General features: G+C 36.1%; 1 protein-coding gene across 2 annotated transcripts in view; it reads left to right on the top strand.

Annotated features, from left to right (window-relative positions):
- The first annotated feature begins 1,289 nt into the window (after positions 1-1,289).
- The window catches only part of MTRF1 (mitochondrial translational release factor 1), a 37,982-nt gene continuing 13,392 nt past the window's right edge, over positions 1,290-25,879 (top strand). For both annotated transcript variants that reach the window (XM_012723318.1, XM_004680123.2), the window contains exons 1-9: positions 1,290-1,589; positions 3,561-3,977; positions 6,934-7,025; positions 8,643-8,724; positions 8,916-9,023; positions 12,586-12,758; positions 16,041-16,158; positions 17,806-17,942; positions 20,854-20,952. In XM_012723318.1, coding sequence (XP_012578772.1) covers positions 3,569-3,977; positions 6,934-7,025; positions 8,643-8,724; positions 8,916-9,023; positions 12,586-12,758; positions 16,041-16,158; positions 17,806-17,942; positions 20,854-20,952 — 1,218 coding nt within the window. In that variant the 5' untranslated portion in view covers positions 1,290-1,589; positions 3,561-3,568. The remainder of the gene's footprint in view (positions 1,590-3,560; positions 3,978-6,933; positions 7,026-8,642; positions 8,725-8,915; positions 9,024-12,585; positions 12,759-16,040; positions 16,159-17,805; positions 17,943-20,853; positions 20,953-25,879) is intronic.

Genomic DNA, 25,879 nt, shown 5'->3' with positions numbered 1-25,879 from the left:
ACATATAGTACTGAGTTGCAGGCCAGATGTGTAGGGGCAGTGAGAGGATTCACCAGAGACAGAATGGGGAGCAGAACAGGTAGATTGAGGAAGTACACTGCTAAGGGGGAGCAGCAGATGGGGCAGGAGATGACTGCCATACCATGTGGATCACCTCTGGGGCCAGGGATTGAACTCATGCTGAAGCGGCTGTGGCTGGCTTGCAGTAGTGCACTCTAACCCGCTGTGCCACCAGGGAGGGCCTATTTTTGCATTTATTGTTAAGGAAGAAATATTGAGGCACCAAGGTCAAAGAATTTGTAGATGTGATTACCAAGGTCTTAATCCCATTGGAATATTCAAAATAAGGCAATATGTTTGTGTTTTCTTCAAATTATTCATTTGTTGGATTTTGTACTTCTATATTTCATCAGTGGTATTCAAGCTATAGACCCATATTGAGCCCCTAAATTCTGTTAAGTGTGTGTAATATCTATAAAATCACTATATATGGGATCCTCCTTGGTGGCACAGTGGGTAAAGCACAGCACTAATAAGCTAAAAGCCACCTCAGTATGAGTTTGATCCCCACCCTGAGGTGATCCACATGGAGTGGCAGACCTCTTCTGACCCACTCACTACTCCCCTCAGCAGTGTACTTTGTCGCTCTGCCTGTTTTCTCCCCACTCTGTCTCTAGTGAATCCTCTCACTGCCCCTGCACCTCTGGCCCGTACCCCAGCTCTATATGCATAAATAAATAAATCTTTAAAAAAAATCTATATATGTATGTATCTCCACAATTAGTGATAATATATGTGTGTGAGTATATATACACACACACACACACACACACACACACACACACACTTATATAGTACTTGGGGGACATTATGATTGTAAAAATAGAGATTAATAATCTACTTATTAAATATTTTCTTAATGAAAGCTGAAAGTGTAACTATTAACATGGAAAAAAACCTTTAATTTGTGTAATGATGACAAGAAACTCCTCATGAAAATAATTTCAGGAAAAACTGCTTTAGTGGCTTCATAGAGAAGGAAAGTCTTGTAAGTTTACATGAATATATTGTACGTGTCGATCTCTTAAGGAGAACCTTAAAGTCTCTCTCCTAAATTTGCCTGTAAGTGAAAACCAAAAGCTGTGTGCATTCGACCCTGGGCGTGGAGGGGAGGCAGTGGGTCGGCGACTCGGTGCGTGAGAAACTACAACCTCCAGGATTCCTAGCGGGGACCTGCCGGGAGTTGTAGTTCACTCTGCGGTCCCGACACCCTCTCCCAAACACTCCTGGGCTCGAGCGGCGGACAAGCGTGGTGCGTGATCGTCTCATGGGGCTTTTTCTTTGTCACTTTTTTTTTTTCTTTTCGATTTGCCATTTTTCTCTAGTATTTCCTCAGCTCTTTTTTAAGCCAACCCAAGGAAGACTCCTCTAGAGAAACGTCCGGTTGGAGAAGGAACCCGGAGCCAGTTACCCCGCGGAGTGAACCAGGAAGTGAAATTGATCCCACTCAGGTCGGGCTGAGATGTTTTGGGTCACTGAAGGTTCCGACCTCAGCAAGGAAAATTAACGCCCTTGCTTCCTTTTCTTAGGTACTCACGATTCTTTTCTCACCTTAAAATGTCTTTTTCCCTTCCCCATTTTGTTTTTAATACCATATTGCCTCCTTACGGGTTCACTCCGTGAAGGGTGTTCCATAGCATGGTTTACATGTGCTTCTCCCGTGAGCTGTGTGTCACATCTGTCACACCGAAGTTAGAATGGCTCTAGACTAGTCGCTGTCACCAAGAATAATCTTGGCACTGGTGGGTGATGGAGGAGACAATGTTCTCAGCTACAGAGACCCCTAAAGAGGGAACGTCTTGGTTGCTTCCACCTTTCCACCTCTCCTCCCATTAACTTTGAGGTTGTTGACCTTTAGAGCTCTATATTCTACTACTGTTCCCAAAATGAATCATTCTGATAAAATTAACAAAAAAGTTTGCTATCCTTTTGTTCTCACCATTTTCAATTGGGAATACCTCTGATTTGCTTAAGACTAGATGTAAAGATACTGAACAGATAATTCTTCTCGGGGACTTGTAACTTTCACAGTTTGTCTGGTGCGTTCTTCTACGAGCTTTCCAAATGTCAGTCAGTATGTTACAGTTCATTAGTAGAACCTGCAAATTTTAATATTTTAGAGACCACCCTAAATATTTTAATTCCCAGGAGATGATAAGTTTAATAGCTTACAATTATCAAGTGAGCTAATATGTAAGGCCTAGTATAGTAGAAATAGTAGAGACAAAGGTCGATTTTGATAAATTTCTACCTTTATTTTATCTCTGAACCTTATGATTTTAGGGGCAAAGTATTTTTCATAGAACCCATTATTTTTCCTTTGCTCACTCAATAAAACCATTGTGTGCCTTTGTTAGCTCTTATTCAACTCTGTTAGAGGGGAGTATAACAGATAATTATTGTACACAGCCCATTTCCTCTAACTTGTAATTTTTTAGAGTAACTTTTCTTTCCTGATTGTGAAAGTAATAAGTGCTGTATGTATAGAACACTAACCAGTAGAAAAATAGCAAGCGAAATGTGTACCCATGATCCTATAACTAGGGATCATTTTGTTAAGATTTTGGCATACTTCTTTTTCTGTTTCCTTTTTTTCAATATACCCTGTGCACCTCTTTAATTTAATGTATGCCAAATACTGTAGAAAACCCTGAGGTTATATTGTTCTATATTCTGCTTTTTTAATTTTAGTGTAATTATCACCATTGTACAGTTTAATCTGCTAATATTTGAAGTTTTCTTTCTTTATGATCTCACCTAAAAGGGAAGCAATTTTGAAGAATGATTGAAAGCAGTGAACCGGAGTTCTAGCCTAAGCTTTGACTTTATCAAGCTGAATGAATAGTCATACTTACTTGACTTCCTATGACATCTGAATTAATGAATTAGACAAGAAAATAATTCTTATTTCCTTGAAATTTTAGAAGTGTAAGAATGTGAACCACTTAAAGTTTGCATGATTGTTTCAGATATTTCTTTTTAAGATTTATTTATTTATGAATGTTGAGGGGAGCAGTGGGCAGGACAGGAGAGATCTGCTGTTCCATGTGGGTCACCTCCCTGGCGGTTATTGAACTCCTGCAGAAGCAGCTTGGCTAGCTTCAGAGTGTTGTGCTTTAACCCAGTGCACCACCAGGGAGGGCCCTGTCTGAGATATTTCAAGTGCTTATTCACATGCTTAATTCTAGTTTCTAGATATTTCTAGATATTTTCCAATTTACCCATTCTGTTGATACATTGTCTTAGTTATTCTGTACACGTTTGCATTAGTTACTGATACATGTTGAGTGGGTAGAAAACTGCCATCTTTATTTATTTTAGTATGTTATATTCAGAGGTTTGAAGAATTATTTTCTCTTTGGTGGGTGGGTGACAGAATATGGGGACTATGTTTGGAACTGACTGAGGCAGTGAACTAAGCAAGATTTCTTAGGCTTCTTCCAGCTTTATCACTTTTGTAAAGTTGACTTTTTATTCACACTGTGTTTATTATATTTCAGATGTTGAGATGAATCGTCATATGTTTGGTTGGCTTTTTAGACATTCATCTCTCAATGGTCGCCACCAGTGCCACATCCACCCTCTTTCTCATCAACTTGCCCAGCTACATCTTGATACAAGGCTGTTGGTTTTTAGACAAAATAGGAATTACATTCTTCATCATCTGTTAAAGAAGAATTGGTCCCAGAGATGTTGTCATCAAGACACCAGGAAGCATAAAGCACTACAGAAATATATGGAGGACCTGAATAAGGAGTACCAAACCATTGATCAGCATTTGCAGCATCTCTCTGTGGATGAAGGAGACCGAAAGTCCTTGAATCGAAGGCATGCTGAGTTGGCACCAATTGCAGCCATTTACCAAGAAATTCAGGAGGCAGAACAAACAATTGAAGAATTAGATTCATTGTGTTCAAGTAGGTAAAATATATTGTGTTTACCAATATAGGATTGATTTCCTAAGTTGAAAAGCTTTGCTAATCTCAGGCTTTTTAAAAACCTACTTGTAAGCTCTACACTTATAAAGGCAGTATTCTGTTTCATGTGAAGTGTTACAGTTACTAAAGTAAAACAACGATAAGATCTAACTACTCTGGTGTTTTCATTTATGAATAGACACATGTATAGTTCCTCTCAGAGGTCTTAGGTGGTCTAGGTATTATTATACCCCCAAAAGGACTGAACTCCTCAGTTGAGTCTTCCTCCTCCCCATTTCCCTACCAGCCAGAGGCTACCACGAACCAGACTGTGTCTGTATGGATTCACTTGTTTCAAGAATTTTGTGTAAATGGAGTCATAAAATATGTTGTTTTTGTGACTGGCTTCTTTCACTTAACATATTATCTATAAGGTTCATTTATATTATAATATTATAATATGAATTTGTACTTCATTTCTTTTTATTGCTGAATATATTCAGTTTTTGATTATTATAAAAACAATGCTATGAACATTTGTATACATGATTTTGTGTAGATGTAGGTTGTGACTCCTGTGTTATTTTAGACCTTTCAATTTCTTATTCACATACGGTTAGACCTATGTTTAACTTTTTAAGGAACTGCCAGACTGTTTTTCCAAAGTGGCTGCATCCTTTTACATTTGATCCCGAGTGTTCTAACTCTAAACTTAAGGTTAAGTTGTTTTACATCAAGCCAATCCATGTAATCTGCCATTTGGATTCTAGCCATCCTAGTGTGTATGAAGTAGCACCTTATTGTGATTTTGATTTACATTTCCCTGATTAATGATGTTGAACATTTTTTTGTATGTCTACTGGCCATTTCTATATCAAATTTGGAAAAATGACTGGTTAGCCTATTAGCACACATTTAAATTGAATTGCCTTTATTATTCAGTTATAAGATTCTTTATATTATAGCTATAAGATTCTTATCAGATATTTGATTGCAAAAATTTTTCTCCCATTCTTTGAGTTGCCCAGAGTATCACACTTTTTAAGTTTGATGATGTCTAGTCTTTTTTTCTGTTATCACTTTTATTTTTGGTGTCATAGTTCAAGCTTTTGCATAATTCAAGGAAACATCTGTGTTTTCTTCAGTTTACATCTGTGTTTTCTTCAAAGAACTTTATAATTTTAGCCCTTACAGTTACATCTTAGATCTATTTGCATTAGTTTTGTATGTGATATGAAGAGTGTTTATAATTTTAGTATTTCTTAATATTAAAAATGGCTTAACATTTTTCTCTTAGGAATTTTTATAGAAGCTGAGAGAAAAGTGCAGTGGACTAATACTGTATTCCATATTTATCCTAATTTTGCTGATGCGTTTTAGTTCCTTCATTTTTGACTGTGCCCCAGTTTGTTTCACAAAGCCTTAGAGAAGTATGAAATGTCAAGGCCAGTCAAGTTACACTTGTAAATTCCTGGATGTCCAAAGCCTTACATTTCCCTGCCCTCTGTTAGTGGCACCACAAGTATCCCACTTTTTTTTTTTTTTTAAAGATTTATTTATTTGCGCATACAGAACTGGAGTACAGGCCAGAGGCTCAGGGGTGGTGAGAGGCTTCACCAGAGACAGAGTGGGGAGCAGAACAGGCAGATAGACGAAGTACACTGCTTAGGGGAGCAGCAGGCTGGTCAGGAGAGGTCTGCCACGCCATGTGGTCACCTCCTGGGCAGGCGGGAATCGAATTCATGTGGAAGTGGCTTTAGCTTCTCAGTGCTGTGCTTTAATCCGCTGTGCCACCAGGGAGGTCCCCCCACTTTGTTTTTAACTCTTTTGCATAAGGCAACTCAATTTATTAGTTTTGGGGAAGCAATAGTAGTAATAATAGGAGTATACCAAATGCTTTCTATATTATATTGAAATACCCTCTTTATTACTAGATTGGATTAGATTATTTCTGAAGTCTCTTCTCAGTTTACATTCTGCTATATTATAATAATAGCGATACTAGCTACATTGATTGATTCTCACTGAGCCAGGTACTAAGCTAAATATTTTACAAATATTATTTCACTTCAATGTCCACAATAACCTTTTGAGATAGGAATTATTATTCATATCTCCACTTTATAGTTGAAGAAAGAGATGAGAATTTGAAATATTAAAGGTTGCTCAGCCAGTCAGGAGAGAAGCAAGGCTTTGAACTCAATCAACGAGACTTCACAATAAAACTCTGTTCGTACCCACTGCATATTAATTCAGAATCCATAGAGTATGTCTCTGCAATGTATCTTAAACGAGTTCCTTTTTTATACTATCCATTAATTTGTAGCTTCATTATATCTCATCTGAGATGATTATAATAATTCACCACTTGTAGTCTGACCTCCAGACTTTTCTAATCCAAGTACAATCTTAAACATAAGATTTTGAAATGATGTGAAAAGGACCATTGTTTCCATAAAGCAGAGTTTACAAAGATGTTTTTTTTGTTTGATTCACACAGTTTTTAAAAATGTTTACTAGATGTAAACATATTAAGAGGTTACAAAATTACAAGCATTTTTACTTTTGACTGCAGCAATGTTAGATTACTCAGTATACTAGGTAGTGGCTACTATCTTGAGACAGGAAGTGGTAACCTCAATTTAATATAAAATTTACCTTACCTGGGCTTCTATATAATTAATCTTTGAAAACTGTTTGACTAGTCACTAATTTCTATAATTTTTTACAGACATTCAAATCACAAGTTTTTGGGAGCAAGATCATACTTCTTTTCACACAGTTTTTGGGGCATACTTGGCAAATACTCATTGACATTTTCAACTACATCTAACTGTTCTTTTATCCCTTACCTTTACAACTGAACTAAATTTTAGTACACAGAGATTAGATAGCTGTTTCGGAGTTTCTCTATATTTGAAAAGTTTTACCATTATATATTTTTGCTGGCTTATAGGTCTAATTAAACAAGATGAAAAACAGTTACAAGAACTTGCATTGGAAGAAAGGCAAACCATTGCTCAAAACATCAACATGTTGTACAATGAGGTATGTTTTGAGAGGTAAACAAATCTCAATAGGTGTTAATATAAAAGAATGCTTTGTAATCAATCACTCTCCAAATACCAGTTTTAAGTCTTTTACAATAAATGATTAAGCTGGATTAGTGCTAAAATTTGCTACAAAATGAGTTTGAAGAAATTGTGATGTTAAAGAATAAAACAACAACCTGCTCCCCACACATCCATCTCCACCTCTAACCCCAAGCAAAAATATACTGCATAGCTGAATCTATTAATTTTAAAGAGAGGGAACAATGGCTGATAAAGAAATTTCATTTACCATGGAGGAGTGTCAAGGGGTTTTAAGACTTAGAAAGTGGAGTGCTTTTAGTTAAAGATTAAAGATTTTGCATGCTGGTAGAAAGGAGAGGCTTAAGGATATAGTGACAGTTAATTAGCACAAGTCTTTAGCTACTAGTTTAATAAATGACTTGTCTAAAACATTGAAAAACAGTACTATAACCATGTTCCCCTCTATCATTTTTATAATCCTCAATTTCAGTCTTCCCTACTCTGGGAACCTAGTGGAGGGGCTTTTGGAGAGGTTGAGGGAGGTAAGGGAGGTGAGATAAAGATATCTGTTAATTTTTACTACTAATTTAACCAGCTAATCAAAGGCAGGAGTAAGATGCCTGACTCAGTCTAATTCTCCTGCAAACTGTGTCAATTCTAGCAGAAGTGGAATATTTAAATACTGACAGTAAGCAGAGTGGTGACAAGTAGATGTTTGTTTAATTTGGAAGTCCATTTAGTCATAACCAAATTGCTCCCCTTTTCTTCCTAGAGGAAATTGGTTACTTTCTCTGTTAGATAGTCCCCCCATTTTTTAAGATTTATTTTTATTTATTCATAGAAGAACTGGGTATAGGTGAGAAGTGTAGGGGGTGAGAGTATTTTCTAGAGATGGAGTGAGAAACAAAACAGCCGGTTCTACTGAGCAGCAGGCGAGACAGGAGGGGTCTGCTTTGCCATGTGGTTTAGCTCCCTGGGCAGCGATCAAACTCATGCTTCAGTGACTGGTGATAGCTTGATAGCACAGAGAGCTCCCTTAGAAAGCTCTTTTTTTTTTCTTCTCACAGATGAGAAAAAATATGAGCCTTTGTTGGGAGTGCTCAACATTGTCTAAAATGGGTGCCTCTACTGAAAGGACGTGGCACATGGTCTGGTGTCTGCTGTCAGATTTATGAATACTCAATCATTTGTAGATTTCTCATTTTCTCCAAATGAAACTGTTCAAAGCTTTACTTCATTTCTTATATGAAAGCAGCTATTGTTTAGAACTAATAAGAGTCAATATCTGAAGAAAATTGAGTGGAAATGCTAGACTTTGATCTAAACTTCTGCATTTTAGAAAATTAAGATAATCTATAGTACGGTAGAGAATATCCTGACAAGTAACTTCATTGTTAGCATGAATTGATTATTTTAGGTCTAATTAGTTCTACTTATTATAGTATCTTAGTACTAGGCCTTGTTGGGATGCTATATGATTTTGTTAATTACTGATTTTTTGATGTTTGGGGACCTTTCATCTAAGTTCATGTTATATTAGTGTGCCATAGAAAGTGTACACACTGAGGCTGATTTTTTCCCTCTTTTTCAGCTTTTCCAGATTCTAGTGCCAAAGGAGAAGTATGACAAAAATGATGTTATTTTAGAGGTGACATCTGGAAGAACTACTGGAGGTCTGTAAATTAATTTCACTGTGAATGATCTAAAAAAATGTACACTTTACCTTGATTTGCCACACTGTTACTTTAAAAATCTGTTATGTTTCACTTTGAAATAGATACTCTTCATTCTTAAGGAGTTTATACCCGATAATGGGTCTCTTAGACATTTCTGTCGACTAAATATTTTATGTATTTTCTTTTAGGTGATATTTGCCAACAGTTTACCCGAGAAGTATTTGACATGTACCAGAATTACTCACAGTTTAAGCACTGGAAATTTGAACTTCTGAATTATACACCAGCTGACTATGGTAGGCACATCCATAAATGATACTGAAAATTATTTCTGATTTTGATTAGAATCATTTTGTCCTATTTTTAAAAACATTTTTATTATATCTACTGTATGATGTGATGTGAGCTTATCAAATACTATGACTATAGCTTATAGGGGAATTCTTAACTAGTAGAGTAAAGGAAGTGAATGAAAATCTGAATTATAGAAAATTTCCCTGGAGAGAACAGATATATACATTTTTTCTTGAAAATCATTGTTCTTTGTTACAAAGATATGTTAAGGTTTTATCCCAAAGAACTTTATTATATATTGTGGTATAATTGAAATCTAGGATTAAAGATGTAGTAGATTTTCATGGAAACACAGAAAAAAATTATTATTTGTCTTTATTTTCAATAAGTTTCCACTTCAGTTGGGCGGATAAAAATTATACAGCATAGGGCCCTCCCTGGTGGCGCAGTGGGTTACAGCACAGCACTAAGGAGCTAAAGCCACTTCAGCAGGAGTTGGATCCCCACGCTGGAGGTCTTCCTGTTCTGCTCCACACTCTGTCTCTGGTGAATCCTCTCACTGCCCCTGCACCTCAGGCCTGTACCCCAATTCTGTATGCATAACTAAATAAATCTTTAAAAAACATATACAACATAATAATAACTGTGCAATTCCATAAACCTTTTAGGGACTCAAATATATTAAATCAGAAACTCTTAACGTAGTTCTTTTTCCCTCCCTTTTGCCCCCTAACTCATCTAGAAGTGATGTAAGTTGTGTGTGGTACAGATTTTAAATACAGCTAGTAGTTAGGAAAGGGAAGGGCAGTAACAGCCAAGGGAAGAAATCACATGAGTAGCAGCATAGTGGTGGGACAGATCTTAGTGTGCATGAGGATAATGAGGAAGTCAGTTATCAAAGTATATTGTGATGGGAAGTAACAGGAAATAGTTTCAAGTGAGTTGAGTTTTAACAGCCGTAGAAGCTGAACAGATCATCATTATTAAGGAATAGGGAGCTACTGAGGACTTTATTAATAACAATAATATATGATATATATATATATTTTTTTTAAGAAGATTATTTTAACAACAGTACGCAGAATAGATTGAAGAGAATATATTTAAGGTGGACTGCAAAGAGGTTATTAGAACAGTCCAGGAAGGACTAAGAGTTACAATAGGGAGGAGGGAACCATGTGAGAAACCTTTAAAGGAAGAATGGGCAAAATTTGGAAACTGACTGAATATACACTGGGCTGTTGCTTGCCTACTGTTTTATGTGCAATATAGATTATTTGAGAATCTAATCCTATGCACTTTTATTTTTGGAAATACATACCATTAATCCCATTTTATAGATGAGGATCTAGGCTTAGAGAATAAGTTCCTAACCCAAATTCACACAATATAGTATCTTAGTACAATCCTAAGGTAAGTCTGTGTTATCCAGAGCTACTTTCTATTCTGACACAGAATAGACCCAGTAGTCTATTCTTATACAAAGGAGTGAACCTCAAGGGGTTCTAATCTTTCTAGCCAGGAAGATTTTGATATTCATTCATACCACTGAATGGAATAGAAGTTGGAAGGCAGACTCCATTTGGGAAGAATAATGGTAAGTGGTTTTTGAATTCTGTAGATTAAGGTAATGGTGAGCATTCATTTAGAAATATTTAGAAAATGCTGAAGTTGTGTAATCAGATTTGGTGAAAGAACAGATATGAGGAGACATACTTGATGGCTTTTAGCAAAGAGATAATTTCTAATACTAAGAATAAATGAGGAAGATGATTTTGTTCCAGGTATATAGAATATACCTAAAAAATGGTTGGGAATTCTTTTTTAAAAAATACACTAAGTCACTGGCAGAGATTTTTTTTTTAAATAAAAAGAACTTTCTTCAAAAAAAAGGGAAAAAAGGGAAATATATCACTAATACAACTTTAAAATAAAATACAAAGAATAAACCTCTGTTCATTAAAATAATTATTATATTAAAATTTTGAGATAATTAGTTTAGAAAAAATAATGTGAGATTATCTGAGAGGGTACTAAATGTGAAGACTAGGAGGTAGAGATCTTTGGGGCTATCTCTGAAGCTGCCTGTCATAAATATTAACATCTATATTTTAAGAAAGTTCCTTTGAATTAGAAAAAATGAATATAAAGCCTTATATTTAAAGATCACATAGGAAGCTATCCAGCCAGAATGAGCAACACTTGAGTAAGGCAAATTCTACTGAAATACTGGATATTTTTTTAAAATTAAAAAAAAATAACATTTTAGACATGGAGAAAAAAGAGCCAGTGACTTATACAGAAAGAAAATGAGATTTTTCATCACTTTTTTTTTTTTTTTTTAGATAGGAACACTGTGCTAGAAATCAATGGAATTCACTCAAGAAAATGTAGTTTTGGTTAAGGAGCTTATAAGTGTCTCTTTATAAATGTATTTTAACTAATAAGTAAGAAATTACAGAATTAGACTGTTACCATTTTACAATCCCCAGGATACATTAAGCTTCAAAGACTGTCAAGACCTTAAAAAGAGAAACAACCAAAGGTTCTGTGTCCCTTGTCGTCTTGCCAGGGGACTTGAGGTACTGCCTCTTCCAGTCTCTGGATCCCAGATGCCAAATTGCAGCCAATACAGAGAACAGGTTGAATTACATGAAGAGAATGCAGTCAGCAAAACCAGACAGTAAGAAATTCTGCAAGTCAATAGCCGAAATTCCTCAACAGAGTATTTGTAGGAAATGAAAGATTCTGAACCTATAGATTGTGAGATTTCAAAGACATACCAAATTTTTAATAGACAGGACTAAACTGTAGTACATAGGGCTGCATATTAGGTAATAAAATTATAACCACAGAAGGAAAGAAAGTCCAGATAGTGGCTACCTGTGAGAAAGGGAGGAGTTTGTAACTGGGAAGGGGCATATAGGAAGACTTTTCAGGTAACTATGTTCTTTTTTTTGACTTTGCGATTCCTAAATCATCCATTTAATCGTGTGGTTTCTATGTCTATATAGCACTGTATAATAAAAGTACTTTTTTAAAAACATGACCAGTTAGAAGTTAGCTTAGGTGTTAAGATTTTATTGTGATAATCTCTCTATTTCACAGATAGTGAAATTTCAGATTTTTGAAAACCTGGGAAGACCTATAAATTTGTTTCTTATTATCAAATAATTATGTTTTTGATTATCTTTATGTAATGTTCATATTCTCCTAAGATTGTATAGGACAATTCAATGCAGAAAAATTCCAGTTTTCTTTTTTTTCCTAATAGCATTTTTTTTTCCTAATAGCATTTTTATAAAAAGTGAAACTTGTCTTTATAGAAAGTTAGAAACAAAAAAATATATAAAAAATACAAATGAAAATCAGTTCTTTTGTTCCCCAGAGATAATCATAAATGGTATTTTGACATGCTTCCTTCTATGAATCATATATGTTGGGAAAATATGTTTTCATCTCAGACTCTATACTCATATGTAGGCCTTAGCTTAAGAACCATTTAGGATCCTCACCTCTGTCAAAGTATAATTCACTAATATTTCTGGATAATCTTTTTTCTAGGTGGGTTGCATCATGCAGCTGCTCGAATTTCTGGTGACGATGTCTATAAGCATTTGAAGTATGAAGGTGGAATTCATCGAGTCCAGAGAATCCCTGAGGTGGGCCTGTCATCAAGGATGCAGCGTATTCACACAGGAACAATGTCAGTCATTGTGCTTCCTCAACCAGATGAGGTAACCTTACATGGAGGCATTGAAAACTCACTCTTTATCAATGAACATTGAATGAGAAGCTTAGCTTCTAGAAAATCCTTAACTCTTCCTCAGCTAAAGTTGCCTTTCTTATTCCCAAACAATATTATTGATTATTTAAGTAGAAGTCATTTCTTTAAAAAAAAAAAAAAAAAAACAGAATCCACAAGGTTAAGGACTCAGTCCCACAAGACTGCCTCTTCTCCTACTTAGAGGCCAATTACAAGTTCACGTAGTCTCTTGTGCATCTGAACGACTGACTATAAAAATTGGGAGGGTTCTACATTCACTCCTCAGTTTTGACAATGGCTCAAAGAACTCAGAAAAACATTTACGTATGAGATTATGGTTTATTATTAAAGGTACAACTGAGGAATAGCCACATGGATGAGAAGCACTGGGCAAACAGTATGGAAAGAGGTACACAGCTTCCAGGCTTACCACTGTCCCAGCACCTTCACCTGTTCACCAGGTGTAAGCTCAGAACACTATGCTTTTGGGATTTTTATGAAGGCTTCAACAGGCATGCACAATTGATATAGTCATTTTTGGTGGGGATGAATTCAACTTCTAGTCCTTTTCCCCTTCCAAGAAATTGGGGAAGGGTGATACCCTTTCATCAAATAGTTGGTTCCCCTGGCTATCAGCTGCCATACTGTGTTATCTAAGAACTTTGTAAAAATTACCTTACTAACTGCCAGAGACCAGCTCCAGTAAACAGGGTTGAGGAGAAGAATCTGAAAGAACCAAGAAACAAAGAAATGAAGATATAAGAGAGAATTTAAAAGAAGTAGGACCCAGGGGATGCAAGGCTTCTCATTCAGACCTGAAGCATTCAAGTGCTCCATGAAACTCATTTTTATTGATATGAACTGCCCCCCTCCCCTTGTTAGTTACTAGATAGTGAATCATTCTCTTAGTATTTAGTCTTGTTGGGGTACACATTCACTGCCAAGGTTCTGTATTATCAGGTATATTGTAGTTCCTTTCTAATCTTGCCTTTTTCTCAGGCCTAGCTTTGCTAACACAAGAAAAGACATTAAAGTCTGGACACAGGCCAGTCTTCCAGCACATATTGATCAGTGTTCCAGTCACAACCCCAATATTCTCCTTATCTCAGCACTTCATGCCTTAGGGGGTCTCCAACAATTAACATAAACTCAGGTGTGATAGAAAGGGCTTATTATAAATAACTTAAGAATAATGTTTTTTTCATTAGGAAATTCTGAGGGCTTTAGGAACGCTGCACAAGGAAGCAGATGAAGACTTAATATGTATTACTGTAAATCACAATACTTATAATTAATATCTAATTCATTTTGTATTTTCCCCAGAAGTATTTTTATTGCTCTTTTTTCAAACCAGGATCCCATCAAATTTTACACATTGCAATTAGTTGTTTTATCTCTGGAACAAGACCTTGAACAGTTGTGTGGGTTTTTTTTAAGAATTTTTTTTTTAAATTTATGCATACAGAACTGGGGTACAGGCCAGAGGTGCAGGGGCAGTGAAAGGATTCACTAGAGACAGAGTAGAGAGCAGAACAGGCAGATTGACTGAAATACACTGCTAAGGGGAGCAGCGGGCGAAACAGGAGAGGTCTGCTGCTCCATGTGGGTCACTTTCAGTGCTGGGATCCGAAGCCTCCGCTGTCAGCTTCACAGTGCTGCATTTTAACCTGCTGGTTTTGTTTTTCTTTTTTTTTTTTTAAAGATTTTATTTATTTGTGCATACAGAACTGGGGTACAGGCCAGAGGCTCAGGGGCAGTGAGAGGCTTCACCAGAGACAGAGCGGGGAACAGAACAGGCAGATCAACGAAGTACACTGCTGAGGGGAGCAGCGGGCGGGTCAGGAGAGGTCTGCCACACCATGTGGTCACCTCCGGGGCAGGCGGGAATCGAACTCATGCGGAAGTGGCTTTAGATTCTCAGTGCTGTGCTTTAATCCGCTGCGCCACCAGGGAGGGCCTGTTTTTCTTTTTTAAGTGACTTTTGCTCTCTGAAAAGTCTGGAACATTGTTCTGTTTTACATTCTGGATTCATCTGATTGTTTCCTCATGGTACTCTAATTTTTTTCCCCTTTAACCCTATATTTTATTGAAAGTTATATTTGAATGTTCCATTCTATTCTGATTATGCTCTTTGTGCAGAAATACTTCATAAATATTGTTTTATTTATGTTGTATTTTAGAAGTGCATAATATTAAATTGTCCCACTTAGTGAGCATTAGTTTGAACATAGTCAAGATAGTCATCACAAATATATCTCCACTGTAAAAATAAGCCTTTACAATTATTAAACAATCTCTAGGGTGCATTACTTTTCATCTCTTTAGCATTTGTTAATATTTTAAGGTAGCCAACACGAATATTTTTACAAAAGTTGTATAATTTTTTCTCCATATAGTACTCATTGCAAAGGAAACAAAATAACAACCAAGATTATATTAGAATCTATCTTTGATCCTGTTATTAGTGTACTTTTCAAAGAGAAAAGTCATTTGCAGGCTGTCATTCATACAAATAATGATAATTGTGGGATAAAATGTTAGCTTTTTCTCAAAAGCAGCATACTTTGTAACTGATTATATTTTATATGTATATAATTTTATTGTGTTTACTTGTCTAGATATAAAGTTTCCTACAAACACTGTACAAATTGTTACTAATTTAGTGACTTAAAAAATTATTCTGGGCTCTCCCTGTTGGCGCAGTGTGTTAAAGCACAGTACTACAAAGCTAGCCATAGGTGGCTCAGCACAAGTTTGATCCCCCGCCAGGGAGCTGACCCACATGGTGAAGCAGACCTTTCCTGTCTCCAGCATACTTTGTCAATCTGCCTGTTCTGCTCCCCACTCTGTCTCTGGTGAATTCTCTCATTGCCCCTACATCTCTGGCTTATACCCTAGTTCTGTTTCATAAATAAATAAATCTTCTTTGTAAATTATTCTCTTATAGCCTTAGAGGCCAAAAATATATATGGTATATTCTATCCAATGTAGCTTTGTAGGATGATGGATGATGAAACTTAAAAGACTATAAAATTCATTGATCTCATAGCATCTAAGTCAGCATTATAAAATAACATCCAGTAGAATAGAGAATTTATGGTTCTTTTTTTGATGTAAGTTCTTTCATCATAATTTTTATGGCTATAATATTTCAACACAAAACCACAGTACAGTTATTTGAGAAATCTTGGAATAAATATAGTATTAAAGCTGAGTGTGGAATTGACCTTATATGCTGTACCTTTTGTTCTAGGTAGATGTGAAAGTGGATCCCAAGGATTTGCGAATAGACACATTTCGAGCCAAAGGAGCAGGAGGGCAGCATGTTAATACAACTGATAGTGCTGTCAGACTTGTCCATGTTCCCACAGGTAAGCAAAACCTACAGGTTTGCTTTGTTTTTTTTTTTAAAGATTTATTTATTTATTCATATAGAACTGGGATACAGGCCAGAGATACAGAGGGTGAGAGGATTCACCAGAGACAGAGTAGGGAGCAGAACAGGCAGATCGATGAAGTACACTGCTGAGGGGAGCAGCGGGTGGGTCAGGAGAGGTCTGCCACGCCATGTGGTCACCTCCGGGGCAGGTGGGAATCGAATTCATGCGTAAGTGGCTTTAGATTCTCAGTGCTGTGCTTTAACCCGCTGCGCCACCAGGGAGGGCCAAATGTAAACCTTTTAAATAAAATATCTTAGTTATTCAGAAAATATATGTTAAATGCCCACGTAGTACTATTGTCTTCTAAGATTTTGGAATCTACTATAGAGTATTGAAATAATACTGAAAAAAATTTTACTTTTCCAAAGCCCTTTTATAGTTTTTAAACAATCCCAGCAACTTATTTCAATAGCATTCCTGTTACTTAGCATACCCTGCTCTCCCCAAATCCTAAGAGAATATTTATGGCTGAATACTTCTCTGTAACTAGTTTATTAAAGTCATTTTCTTAGCATTTACTGAGCTAGTACATAAGAGTTTTATGTTAAACATTCTGGCTTGAGCCAGAGGATTAGTGCAGGTATTTTGACCAAAATCAGCTGACAACCATTTGAAGGAAAGCTCATGAATGTCTGGCCATCCTAAATTGGAAATTTTTATATTACTCTGGGTGGTAGAGAAAAAGAATACCAGATTCAAGAGGATATCAGGCAAATGCCTAAAAGATGTGAACTTTTTTGGAGGGTTTACACAAATTTAATTAAATTTTGAAAATTCAGCAAAATAATCACCATAATATGAGTACAGTTTGCCTAAGCTAATAGTTCTTTAATTTTGTTTTTTGTAGTTCAGAAAAAAAATACATTTTATCTCTATGAATCAGATTGAACACAGACTTTCACAGTGGTTGTTGCAACGTTAATAGAAAAGCCTGAAGTCTCAGGGATCACCTTTCAGGCTAGGCTTGTGCTAAGTAACTAACTGTAGGGTGAGCCAAAACCCACCCAAATCCAGAAATTGGATAGTGAAACATGTATATAGTTGGATGTGCTGACTAGCTGAAGTCAGACCCCAAACTACTGAGGAACAGATTCAGTATAAACACTTCTTTTAGAGACTTTGACTAGCTTCTTTTCATTGCTTTCTGTCTATAAGGTTATTTTAAAATATAAGTTCTGTGTTGGTGACTGAAAGGGGAAAAGCTGAGTGCTTTTTGAGTAAAACATCTGGAGCAATAGGGTATAGAGGTGGCAGTACTCTGCTATTTGTTAAGCTCTGATAGTGTCTGGATGAGCAAGGATAGAGAGCAGAACTCTGGGAGTTAAAGAGTGTATAAACATCTAGAATGATGCTTCTCATCTGAACCATCTCATTTAGGTATCAGAATCTAATTACCATTTACAGCTATTACTATCATAACGCAGGTATAGTTTCCAAAGTGTGCTAAATCTTAAAATATTTTTAACTCTTAATAATTTTGTCCTGACAGGCATTTCCTCCTTTAAAGTGTTCCTCAACTTCTGGCTAAATTTGGTTTGTGGGAGCTGCAGTTTACCTCTGATCCCTATTATTTTTCAGGGCTTGTGGTAGAATGCCAACAAGAACGATCACAGATAAGAAACAAAGAAATAGCTTTGCGTGTATTAAGAGCTAGACTTTACCAGCAGATTATTGAGAAAGACAAGTGTCAACAACAGAGTGCTAGAAAACTGCAGGTAAGATTTACTAACAAAATAACCATACAAAAATTCATCATTTTAAATGGAAAATGTAGTATTTATTTTTGATTGAGTGGAAATATCTTAAGAGAAATATGCTCATTTGTAAACAAGCAATAATTTGAGTGCATATGTACCAAGAGATTATGGCTAAACTTGGACATGCCAGTTTACAAAAGAATATATGACATACACAAACTAAAAATTATTTTCCAGTTACTTCCCTCCAGGGTTTATATGAGGATTATCTTGAGAGGAAACTGGCTTAAAGGACAAGTAGACTTTTAGATATTTTTATTTAAAGACAATGTTTTTATTATAACTCTCTGAGGGATCAGAAATAAATAGAACTGTAAAGACAGGTAACAGTGAATACTACTGCTGGAATCTGGGAACAAGGGGTAGTTTTTGTACTTCTTGGAGTCTGCTATATACATGCATAATACCATTTATTCAGATACATAAATAGAAAAGTTTTAAGCAAAGTAGTGGTCCCATTGTTTTAAGTAAAACAAGTGTGATATGATTTACATTATAAAAAGGTAAAGTTTGTCTTTGAGAGTGAAAGAGAATTAGAATCCCAAAATAACTGTGTTTTGGATTATTTCAAGATAGGTGAGCCACAGTAAATTTAGACAATTTTATGAACTTTTTTGGATAATGATTTGTATGAAACTAAGCATGAGTTATCCCTTTTACCTGAATATCCTAGGCTTTTCACATTTTTGCCCTTTCAGCTTTCCTCATCCACATATTCTCATTTGTAAGTCATAACTGCCAGGATGAATAATACAGTAATGCTTTATTTATGGTTGCTCCCAGATTGTGGAGCAACATCAGCATATACATTTGGAAATAGGGATGCTCATTAAAAAACCATTACTTCTTGGCAAGTAGTGACAAGGAGCAGAATCAGTTCTGCCACATTTGATTAAGAAAATACAATGAAACTTACCTGTCATTTGACATTTTGACATCAGATGTATCACATAGTAGTTTTTAAGATAAGTATTCAAGAATGACCATATGCAAATTGTGCTTCTCTTTCTTTAGTAGTCTGACCTAAGATGCCAAGAATAAGACTTTATCTTCTGCCATCTATATTGAATGTTTCTAATGATTAGATTTTTTTTTTCAAATAGTAGCTTTTTTTTTTTTTTAAGATTGACTTATTTGTGCATACAGAGCTGGGGTACAGGCCAGAGGTGCAGGGGCAGTGAGAGAATTCACAGACACAGAGCAGGGAGCAAATGAAGTCCACTGCTGAGGGGAGCAGCGGGCCAGTCAGGAGAGGTCTGCCAGGCCATGTGGATCACCTCCAGGGAGGGGCTCGAACTCATGCTGAAGTGGCTTTGGCTTCTTAGTGCTGTGCTTTAACCCACTGTGCCACCAGGAGGGTCCAATAGTAGCTTTTTTAAGGAAGGCATTATGCCAAGGTCTCAACCCTTACTCCATTTATTTGAAGAAATAGCTTAAAGCACAGCACTATGAAGCTATCGCAGCCACTGCAGCATGAGTTCAAACCCCAGCCAGGGGGGTGACCTGCATGGCATGGCAGACCTCTCCTAGCCTACCTGCTGCTCCCCTCAGCAGTATATTTCAGTACATCTGACTGTTCTGCTCCCCATTCTGTCTCTGGTGAATCCTCTCACCCCTGACATCTCTGGCCTGTACCCCAGTTCTGGGAAAAAAAGAACTTTGTAGATGTCTAGGCCCCACCCCAGAGTAGGGTCTGTTGGGTGCAATCCTAGGCCTTAAAAGGTGCTTTGCAATGGAAGTTTTCAAAACTGGTTGCTTGCACAATGCATGATCTGGGGAATATTCTAAATTATGTAATTACTGATTTAGTATATTTGTGGCTAGAGTGTTTAATTTTTAAAAATTCTGATGATCAGCTCTTTAAGAAGTTAGTTTCATATTGCTTATTGAACTGTCTTTTTAAAATGTAAAAGAAAGAGTTCTATAAATGTTGTGTACTCTGGAGATAGGAGAGATGAGCAGACTAAGAGGAATATAACATAAGGCAAGTTGTGGGTGCCATGAAGAAGATTCCAAGTGTATGGGGCTCCAAAGGAAGAAGATAATGTATTCCAATTGCTGGGACCAGGAAAGGCACAAATGGTAGTAGAGTATTAAGAAAGGGCATCCTTTCTGATGATATTTTCACAGATACAGCATAATACCGGTATGCTATAATAAGTGGCATCATAGAGGTTAACATAATTTTCAGAAATATGGAAAGTTGGCCCCATTATGAAGTGCCTTGAATGATGAGTTGAGTGTGTCTACTTGGTAAAGAAGAAAATATATCAGAAAACTTATCAGGAAGTCTAAGCTGAGCAACACAATTTAAGCAGAAAAGTGAAAGCTGAGATTTTTACAGGAATGTTAAGTAAAAATAAGGAACTTTTGAATGACAGGCAATAGAAGATAATAGATCCTTAAAACTGTTTAAAGTGAGCAGTTAGAGAATGGATGAGCTGAAACTAGTTTCTCTCCCAGGGTCTGTATCAAAGGTTGGCTGACATTAAGTTCCTGTGAAATATTTGTTAAATTTCAGGATGTCAGAGTTTTCTGTTTGGATCAAAGAGAGAACCATGCTGTCATTTATAGAAACCAGGAGGAAAAACTGTTCAGTATAGAAAGATAATTTGGTTTTTAGCATTTGAAGCACCAATAATTATAATAATAATAATAACAATAATAATCCTTGTTCTGTAACTAAATTTTACAAACGTATAATTTTAAACATTAAGTTCTGCCCATTCGTGTTCCTTTTCATTTTGTTTATATGACCTTGAGAAAACATTTAAGCTGTTTAAATAGAAAAGTCATTTACAAGTACTCTTTTCCATTGCAATAAAGATAATTATGAGGTTAAAATATGAGTTACTTTTGTTTGGCAAAGGTGGGAACAAGAGCCCAGTCAGAAAGAATTCGGACATACAATTTCACCCAGGATAGAGTCACTGACCACAGGATAGCATATGAAACTCGGGATATTAAGGTAATCTTACTGAGTATGCTTTATGTATCTTTGATTTTTGACAAAAGTATAATCAAATTGCTAAGCTATATCTTAAATATTGCCAAGTAATTTTAATGAGTACCCTAAAATTTGTAAATAATTGTTATTAGTTTGATGATAAGAAACATGGTTGTTATGTCAGTTTGAAGCACTTATCTTTAAATTCCAGAATGTTCCAGTATATGTCTTAATATACATTCAATAAAGATAATACACATATGTCAGATTTCTATTGCTGTGTAACAAATTTAGTTACTTATTATTTATTATCTCATGCTTAGCATAATTCATTAATCCAAGCTAAGTTCCTTTTAACTCCTGAAGACTACCTGCAGTTTGCTGTGTGGCCCCCTCATGAATCCCATCTCATCTGGAATCTCATGCAGGAATGGCTCAGACCATTTTTGCTCAAACCTTTTTTGTTTAAGGTTTTAATTTATTAATTTTCTCTTAAAAAAATCTGTACAATCACCACAGATAAAGTCACTGCAGAATCCTTATTGCTTTTTGCCAGCATCAACACTGGCCTTTTCAGTCCCTTACTTCTTTCATTCTTTTCTTTGTTCCTTTCATTATTTGCTTGAGATTTTTTTTTTTTTTTTTTTTTTTTTTTTTTTGCTGTTTTTTTCTACTCACATAGGCATGGCCTTGCAGGTCTACATTTGGGTTCGTTTTTCTTTATGGAATCCAAGGAACCGTAAATCAAGCCAAAGCCAGATGTCTTGACACCATTAAAATGGTTCTGAATCAAAATACCAAGATGATATCAGGGGCGTCTTGTATACATTTTAGCTAGTCTTTCCTGAATTTCTGCATTAAACTTTGATACTTTCCATGTTGTTGGTTGATCATGAACTTCCTGATCTATCTAGTTGCTATGTTCATGCTGATATTGGATTTTCGGGCAGCCAGGAAAGAAAAGAGTGATTGACAGGTTTTTAAGGGCTCATGTATTTATATCAGGCCCAACATGATAATATTCCTTTTGATAAACAGAGTTTTAATCTGCTTAGTCCTCTGATTGCTGGAGTGATATTTCTTCACATTCAGTCAGCCTGTACTTAAGAGAGCAGCTTAGAATTCTGTTTGCCTTTGTATTTGTTCCTTAGATTTAGGTGTTACAGTTATACTGTTGGGGATAAGACCCTATAAAGATAGTTCAAGCATTAACCTTAGATCCCATCTAACTGGGACCCCTGACATTAAAACATTAATGAAAAAACACAGAAAACTGTCCTTTTTGCTTCCACTGAAAGCAAAAGCAATCCAGTTTTTATGAAGGCCTACATGGGAAAGATAGGAAACAAAGGTTTTGACTCTTTTCTTTGGTGTCACGTAATCCCTGGAGCTCCTTTCACTCAATTTTAATACTCAGAATAAAAGTTGTAATTTTACAAAGGAAATATCTATTTTTAATAAATTTAGAAATTTCTTTGTATCCTATGCCACTTCCTCTATTTTCTGAGCAGCCTAGGCTAACTTAAGGCACAGGAAGCTAATAGCCATGTTGAAGAGGAGAAAGTATTTACTAACTTCCCTTTCCTCAGGAAGCACGTAGTAATAACCAAACAAATTTGGTCATAATTTTCTAATTACACCATATTCTTTCAGTAGCTTTTCTGGTAGTACTGATGGCTTTTCTGGTAGTAGTGATCTACAGGGTTTTTTTTTTTTTATATTTATTTATTTTATGCATACAAGAACTGGGGTACAGGCCAGAGGTGCAAGGGATGAGAGCATTCACCAGGAACAGAGTGGGAGCAGACAGGCAGATTGACTGAAATACGCTACTGAGAGAAACAGTAGGCGAGTCAGGAGAGGTCTGCCACGCCATATGGGTCAGCTCCCTGGCTGGGGATCAAACTCAGGCTGCAGTTGCTGGAAAGCTTCCTAGTGCTGTGCTTTAACCTGTTGTGCCACCAGGAAGGGCCTGGTAGCTAATTTTTTGTGACCCATGGTATCTTTTAAAAGGGTACATATAAAGAGATGCTCAGTGTCGTATTCAGTCATATAGTAGAGGTGAGGTAACCAGCATTTAGAGTTATAGTATATCTTACTTTGACTTAATAAATATGAACATATTACAAAATTCACATGCTAAACTCAAAAATAGTAAGGAAAGTCATATTATCATGCTCTAGTAATCACTAATCAACTTATTGAAAAGAAAGCATCAATTGATATATTGGCGAAAGAAAAAAGGTTGAAAAATAGCTTAAAATTAATTATAGGGCCTCCCTATACTGCAGGAGTTACAGTGTCAGCACTATCAAGCTATCTCCAGCCACTGTGGCCTGTGTTCAATCCTTGACCGTGTAGCTGACCCACATGGCACAGCAGACTTCTGTGTTGCTCACTGCTCTCCTCAGCAGTGTGTTTCAGTAAATCACCTGTTCTGCTCCCTACTCTGTCTGTAGTGAATCCTCAGCTCCCTGAACCTCTGATTTATTCCAGTTCTTATGTGCATGACTAAATAAATCTCTAAAATAAATTGTAGTTGTAGTAAAACATTAAACCATGTGTACAGGCCAGTGAAGGCAAAGGACAGAAAGCTTGAAAAGGCAGAAAGCTTGGCCTTCCTCCTCCCTTATTCTAGATCCTGACCTCCTTAGTTCATCCGCCTAGTTCCTGTTTGAGCTGCTATGTTCTGACACAGTCATGATCTTGACCAAACGAAGATTTGATTTGTTTGGGAAGGAAATTCAAACAAGCCCCAGACAATGAGTTTTGCCCCAGGATTTTAAGCTAGAGACAAAAACAATTGCTCATTCTCTTTTGGTGACTAAAACAAATATGTAAAGTTCACAAGAGATTAGAAACCACATTTCCAGCCATGCAAAGAATACAGTCTATATGAGAGATTGAAGAAAGGAGCAAAAGTGAGAATATATGGAATGAAGCCTGATGATAGCACCCACATGCATTCCTGAGGCCCAGCTTCACTCCCAGGGTAGTGGCTGCAGCCAATTCCTCCGTATTCTTTTCTTATGAATTCCCCACTTTTCTTATGAATTCCCTTGAGGGTAATGTTTATTTTTACCCACTTTTCTTATGAATTCCCTTGAGGGTAATGTTTATTTTTACTTTTACTTGTCTAGATAATAAACACAGACTAGAATGTAATAAAGTTTTGCATTTTTATTATGCTTGTCAAAGTCCTTACATAGATTCCTAATCAGCCTCTTTCCCTGGTGACACTGCAATTTCCCCTTACTCTGCGCTTTAAATGTGCTGTTTCCATGCCTTTCTTCATATTCATTCTTTTGATTGAACTCTTCACTGATGCCACTTTCTTGTTAAAAATAATGGCTTGTTTTATGTTTAATTTCTTGCATTTATATATTTCCCTAGCTTTCCCACTAGATTATGAGCTTCTGAAATTTAGGTACTACAGCTCATTCATCTTTGATCTTGGCATCTCTAGCAGTCTGTTCATCAAATTGAATCTAAATGTGGTATCATCAGTAAGGGTGATACTCCTTTTTGCATAATTTCCAAATGATAAAATCACCTTGGTAATACCATAATTAGACCTCCAGGCACAATAATGTTATAAGCAGTTTTCATATTATGTTCAAAATGGTGTTAATCTTAATTTTAAATCTCATCACATGCTTTTGCTTTCAGTTATTTTTAAAATCAAACTGAAATTTAATATATGCTGTTGTTTTGTGGAATAAAAAGATAGTAAGATACATTTCCCATATAGTTTGAGAGAGAAACATGTACTTAACTTAAAGTATAACTCTTAAGAACACAAAAAAAGATATATATATATATATAATTAGTTAATACTAACATCAAAACTCTCTTGTGTTCTACATTCTAAAATACATTAAAGAATTTCCATTAAGTCACTATGTAGATTTGGAGCATTTCTAATATGTGAAACTATCCTAATTCACTAATCCCAGCAACCTTATTACAAGAAACTTTTCTAACACAGGAGAGGTACTTGAAGTCATTATTTTAGTCATTTTCTCAGAAAGGAACTGCAGGGAAAACGACAGGAAAATCTTAATGGAAGCGGGTTTTCAACCACTGAAATTATTTGGAGTTAAACATCACAGAGTATTTTTCCTCAACTCTTTATTTTGAAAATTTAAAGCAGATGTTCAATAGAAACCCTATATCTAGACGCAATAGTCTCCCTTTCCTCCTCCACCCCTTCTTTCTATATATACAGCCGTTTCCACCTAACCACTGAAAAAGTTGCAGACCTTAAGACAATTGATTCCCTACATATCTCAGCATAAATATTTATTGATATACATTCTAGATTTTAAAACCAATGTATTTCCAATTTAAGAAGAAACTGGAACTATGATAACCACTTATGGATTGAATCGTTTAAATTTGGAGGGTTGACCTGAGAAGGTGCTAGAGAATAGTCTGGGGAAGCTTTTTTTGAGCCAAGTCCAGGAAGCTGATGAGGCTGATACTGGCAAGCAGTGATACACTCACTGACATGGCAGCCCTGCCTGGGCATGGAGTCTTTCAGTTATTTCAGTCATCTTTCCCTTAGGAAATCATGTGATATGAATGGAAAGTGTAGCATTTTGAGGACCAGAATAAAAAGCCTATTTTTTAGAGTATAAGAGGAGAAATGATTCAACAAACATGTCCTTTTAGAAGTACTTTGAAAACCTAAAGTAATGTTGTGAAAAAAAGTCAAGTAAAGGAATTTTAAAGAGAGGGAGGTAGTAAATTTCAAAAGTTGAAATCTATTCATATCTAGTTGTATTGTTGTCCAAGTTGTTGGGAAATCTAAGTCCTAGAAGATTTGATTTTTAAACAAAATGCTAATTTAAGCAATTTTTTAAAAAAGATTTACTTATTTATGCATACACAGCTGAGGTACAGGCCAGAGGTGCAGGGGCAGTGAGAGGATTCAACAGAGACAGAG

Source organism: Condylura cristata, unplaced genomic scaffold, assembly GCF_000260355.1.
Source record: "Condylura cristata isolate star-nosed mole 26May11 unplaced genomic scaffold, ConCri1.0 scaffold00010, whole genome shotgun sequence".
In the NCBI taxonomy this organism is placed as follows: domain Eukaryota; kingdom Metazoa; phylum Chordata; class Mammalia; order Eulipotyphla; family Talpidae; genus Condylura; species Condylura cristata.
This window is presented reverse-complemented; position numbering and strand designations above follow the sequence as displayed.